General features: G+C 42.8%; 1 protein-coding gene across 1 annotated transcript in view; it reads left to right on the top strand.

Moving 5' to 3' along the window:
* The first annotated feature begins 860 nt into the window (after nucleotides 1–860).
* Nucleotides 861–5643, top strand: part of KDM3B (lysine demethylase 3B) — a 53330-nt gene continuing 48547 nt past the window's right edge. The window contains 3 exon segments of the mRNA XM_035891091.1: nucleotides 861–867; nucleotides 958–1106; nucleotides 4019–4186. Coding sequence (XP_035746984.1) covers nucleotides 861–867; nucleotides 958–1106; nucleotides 4019–4186 — 324 coding nt within the window.

Genomic DNA, 5643 nt, shown 5'->3' with positions numbered 1-5643 from the left:
CTTAGAGTTTTTCCCATAGAATCAAAGCATATTGTGCATCAATTCATGAATACACTGTCGTTATTTTCTGTAGTAATGCAAACTGGTATAAGCACAACCACTCAGTGTGCTGTGCAAGTCGTCTTCCGCTTCTTGTGCAGCCAGTACACAAAGTGATTTCTATTGCAGATTCTGGAAACAGAAGCGGAGAACATGGCTGTTTATATTGAGGCTTTCATCCTTTTTGTTGCTGTGTGATCTGTTGGAAACTACTGACAATATCATGTGTGGTGTTGCATGAATCTGGAACAGCTGCCCTGCATATCTGTGTGTAGGAAAATACTCTGTTGGGTATTGACTTAGAATTAGTAACACCTTTTTTTAATGGTTGTAAGTCAAAGTTTGGTAGGGTTTCATTGCTTATGTTGATTACAGAAAGATGGAAGAAAACTGAATATTGAACATAAAACGTGTAAAACAAATGCGCCATGATTTCTCTGTTTTGCAGAGGAGAGAGATGATCTTAATATGATGATGTTAAGTCTTTTTTTCTCTCCTTTTGACCCAGATCGTGGGTCTGGGTTTTTAGAAATGAAAACCATAAGGTCTGTTTTCTGAGTTATGTGATGGAATAGAATATTTCAGTTGGAAGGGACCTACAATGATCACCTAGTCCAACTGCCTGACCCCTTCAGGGATGACCAGAAGTTAAAGCAAATTGTTAAGGACCCTGTCCAACTGCCTTTTAAACACTGACAGGCATGGGGCATCAACCACCTCTCTAGGAAGCCTGTTCCAGTGTTTGACCACCCTCTTGGTAAAGAAACACTTCCTAATGTCCAGTCTGAACCTCCCCTGATGCAGCTTTGAGCCGTTCCCACATGTCCAGTCCCTGGATCCCAGGGAGAAGAGCTCAGCACCTCCCTCTTCATACCCCCTTCTCAGGAGGCTGCAGAGAATGATGAGGTTGCCCCTCAGCCTCCTTCTCTCCAAACGAGACAAACCCAGAGTCCTCAGCCGCTCCCCAGAGGACATACCTTCAGCCCCGTCACCGGCTTTGTTGCCCTTCTGGACATGTTCACATCCTTCTCAAATGGTGGGGCCCAGAACTGCACGTGGTGCTCCAGGTGAGGCCGCACCAATGCTAAATACAGTGGGATAATCCCCTCTCTTGACCAGCTGGTCATGCTGTGTTTGATGCACCCCAGGGTGCGGTTTGCCCTCTTGGCTGCCAGGGCACACTGCTGGCTCCCATCAAGCCTGCTGCTAAACAGCACCCCCAGACCCCATTCTGCAGGGCTGCTCTCCAGCCACTCCTCTCCCAGTTTATACTTGTGTCAGGCATTACTCCTTCCCGGGGCAGAATCTGGCATTTGACTGTGGTGCATTTCATGCCACTGTTGATTGCCCAATGCTCCAGTCTATCTAGATCCCTCTGCAAGGCCTCTTGTCCCTTGAGAGAGTCAGCAGCACCTGCCAGTTTGGTATCATCAGCAAACTTGCTAATGGTGCATTCAGGTCTTGCATCCAGATCCTTGATGAAAATACTGAACAGCACCAGCCCTAGGATTGAGCCCCGAGGAATGCTGCTGGTGACTGGCTGCCAACCAGATGTAGCCCTGTTCACTACAACCTTTTGAGCCCTGCTGTCCAGCCAGTTCTTCACCCAGTGCACCATGAACACACCTCACTGTTGGATAACAGGATGCTGTGAGGGACAGTATCTAAAGCCTTACTAAAATCCAGAAAAACTACATCCATCACCTTCCCTTAATCCACTAGGTGGGTGATCTTGTCGTAGGAGATTAAATTAGTTAAACAGGACTTTCCCTTTGTGAACCCATTGTTTGCATTGTCCTTTAAATGTCTTTAAATAGCACCCTGTGTGATTTTCATAATTGTTGCAGGTACTGAGGTTAGACTAACAGGTCTGTAGTTCCCTGGGTCTTCCCTCATGCCCTTGTAAATTGGAATGGCGTTGGCTAGCTTCCAGTCAGTGAGGACCTCCCCAGACTCCCAAGACCTTTGGTAGATGATCAAGAGGGGTGCTGCTGTAACATCTGCTAGGATGTTACAGATGGCATTGCTACTGCTTTGTATATGATGGGTATGCAGTATTTGTCAGAATATTTAGTGAGCCTCTCAAACAAGCAAGGAACACCCATCTTGCAGTTCATCATAGGCTATTTCTTGTAGTATTTTTCTTTTTTCTTTTTTTTTTTTTTTTTTTAACCAGGGAGTAACATGGTAAATTTGCAGCTAAAAGCACAGGTGTTCCACTTAGAAATGTGAGGCGTCTTATAGGTTAAGACTGGAAGAAATTTTCTTACAGTCTTGCTTTGTGTATGTCACAAGGTAAAATGACTTGTTTTGTGAAGTAATAAATTAAAAATAAATCTAATAGGTATCCTTATTTATTTGGGACAGAGCGGTAAACTGCATTTTATTGCTTGTTTGAATTTGCCTGCCTTTAGTGATCCTTGCCAACTAGTTTAAGGGGAAGTGCTAGTGAGAGGTCCTGTGTCTGTAGTTACGTATAAAATCTCCCCTCCTTTTCATTAAATTCTTAAATATCTTGCAAAAAGGCATATATTCCAAAGTCAGCATTATTCTAATAGTTCTTTTTGACAACCTTTTTTTGTATAACCTTTACGATAAGAGAATCATAACAAGATGATTACCTCACTAAAACTGTACTTATAAACAAATAATTCCATTTTGTTATTCTTACATGATAGTCCTCTCTGTCACATTCTATTGCCAAAGGAGCATGAATACAATATTAAGAAAAGTACAGGCTCACTGAAACCGAAAAGGTGTTCAGTCCAATTTCCATTATATTGCTGAAACGTGTTGAACTGAAGGAAGGATATGTTGAAAGGTCCAGTCTTCTTTCTCTGCAGGGCAGCTTAAACAGTAATGGAGTTGAAGAATTCATCAGGAGAGTTGCTTCATATTCTCTCCCTCTCCCCTTGGAGTTTGAGCTTTTGAGTCTGCAGGGAGGAGTGGGGAAGAGGAGTGTACGCGTGGTCTCTAATACCTCTTTCAGTAAGGATTACTGGTAAAGCTCTCTGTCTCCGGTTAGTGCCCTGTTAGCCTCAGTGATCTTGTAATTCTTACAAAATTCTGTGTTGACTGTCCAGCTTAAAGTGTTTCTTAACTGATTAGGAATTTCTTGCCGTTCATCTGACGTATTTGATTATATTTGTGTAGTATATAAGTTCTGTAGATGAAAGATTGGAATATGACCGTGTTTTAACATTTGATAGCCCTAGTTGTTAGGAGGTGGAATGAGACTTGTAACCTGCGTTCCTGTTCTTAGCATTCTTGCCATGTAATTTCGTATGGCTTTAACATTTGTCCTTTGTGATAAGAACAAGAGGGATGATATCTCAGGATAGTGATTTAGAATTGTAGTGTGGTTTATATAGTCACACTTGTAAATAAAGTAATGAAAAATCTAGTGAGTAGATATTTCTGGATAATCTCATGCCATCCAAAATATTTGCATTTGGTTCAGGGAGTTTAGTAGTGTATAAGGCAATACAAAACTTCTGATTTAGAGTGGATTTCACAAACACAAACTTCCCTGGCTGGAGGATTTAATTCTGTGAATGTCAGTTAGCCATACTGATACGGCTGGCTGTTGAAGTGCCAAGTTACAGTGTCTAAATTCTCTAAAAAATCCCTATGTGAAAGAAGCTTGCATTGGGTCATCCATTGTATTTTGTGATGAACAGCTTTCATATCTTTAATTTTGTATGGGGAAATGCAGCATTGGGAGCCAGTTGTGTGTGCTTGGGGATAAATCATTTTTCATAGGTTAGTAATTGCTGTGAATTTGATTTGTGTTTCTTTTGCACTGTTTGATAGCTATGTAGATGTGATGTTCTCAGTGTTGTCATTACAATATTTATCCTGATTTTTCTGACTAAAGCTGCTGTCTCCTTATCCATAGGGGTTGTAGGAATCTTTGGGTTTTTTTCTATTTGGTATTCGAAAAGAGCTGAAATGCCTTCTAAATTTTTTTTTTTATCAGATCTTTGTGGAATTTGATGGCTGTAACTGGAAGCAACATGCCTGGGTGAAAGTCCACGCTGAAGAAGTTATAGTGTTGTTGCTGGAAGGATCATTGGTTTGGGCACCTCGAAATGATCCGGTTATGCTTCAGGGGACTCGAGTCTCACTGGCACAGTGGCCTGCACTGGTGAGTATTTGGCCAAAAGCTCTCATATCCTCAGAGGTTTGCATCAACTCTACTGTGAAACACAAGGCTTAGATATCATACAGGGCATCATTATGCAGGTACCAAAAATTACTTGAGGGTGTTTTTTTTAAAATGGTAAATAGGAGAGCAGTTAACTGGGAGTTCTTGTGCCTTTGGAAAGGCATCTGAGAGGCCAGTTCCTGCCCCAGTTCCATGCATCCCATTCTTGCCCCAAAAATCAAAAGCTGTTACCTCACAGAAATGAGATATTGTTTACCACTTGGTCTCTGAAGAAATGTGGTACATATCTGAAAAGATTATTTTTCCCTATTTTATAACTTTGTGTGTGTTAAGCTTTTCTGAATTGTGAGAATAAGCCTTTTGGTCTTACTATGGACTCTCTAGAGCTCCCTATGGTACAGGTTGCTGCATCATTTTAATAGGTATTCCTGAAGACATTTTGAGGAAGAGAATAGGCTGTGGGCTGACCTGTAAGCCATAAGTTGGCCACTCCTAATCTAAACTAAAAATTCTATTTCAGCATTAATTAACATGGCATGCAAAATTTTCTCTTGTTTCTTGAGTGGTTATCCATATTGCTCTTTACATGGCAGTTACATGTCATGACACTTGAGACCAAAGCCAATATGTTTTAGCTAGCATATCTTGAGTATACCCATTCTGCAAACATCCTGATGAGTAGAATGTAGTGAAGAGCATTCCTTACATCCTTCTTTCTTCTCTTAGTGGCTTCTTGTGGTGGTTTGACCCTGGCTGGATGCCAGGGGCCCACCAAAGCCGTTCTATCACTCCCCTCTTTAACTGGACAGAGGGGAGAAAAGTAAATCAAAGGGTTTGTGGGTTGAGATAAGGACAGGGAGAGATCATTTGTCAGTTACCATCATGGGCAAAACCAGACTCAACTTGATAAAATTCATTTAATTTATTATCAATCAAAATCAGAGAAGGAGAGGATAAAAAACTACTGAATCTTAAAACACCTTCCCCCCCACTCCTCCCTTCTTCCTGGGCTCAACTTCACTCCCAGTTTCTCTACCTACTCCCCCCAGCGGCACAAGGGGATGGGAATGGGGTTTGGGGTCAGTTCATCACACCTTCTCTCTGCTGCTTCTTCTTCCTCAGGAGAGGACTCTTCCCCTGCTCATGCGTGGAGTCCCTTTCATGGGAGACAGTCCTCCACGAACTTCTCCAACATGAGTCCTTCCCATGGGCTTCACGAACTGCTCCAGCATGAGTCCATAATTTCCACAGGGTGCAGTCCCTCAGGAGCAGGCTGCTCCAGCATGGGTCCCCTGCAGGGTCACAAGTTCTGCCAGCAAACCTGCTTCGGCGTGGGCTTCTCCCCCCACAGGTCCTGAAAGTCTTGCCAGGAACCTGATCTGGCGCAGGCTTCCCACGGGGTCACAGCCTCCTTCCTTTGGGCATCCACCCGCTCT

The sequence above is a fragment of the Egretta garzetta genome, unplaced genomic scaffold (genome assembly GCF_000687185.1).
Source record: "Egretta garzetta isolate BGI_Z169 unplaced genomic scaffold, ASM68718v1 scaffold270, whole genome shotgun sequence".
NCBI lineage: Eukaryota > Metazoa > Chordata > Aves > Pelecaniformes > Ardeidae > Egretta > Egretta garzetta.
Note: the sequence above shows the minus strand (reverse complement) of the source record. Positions and strands in the feature narration are given on the sequence as shown.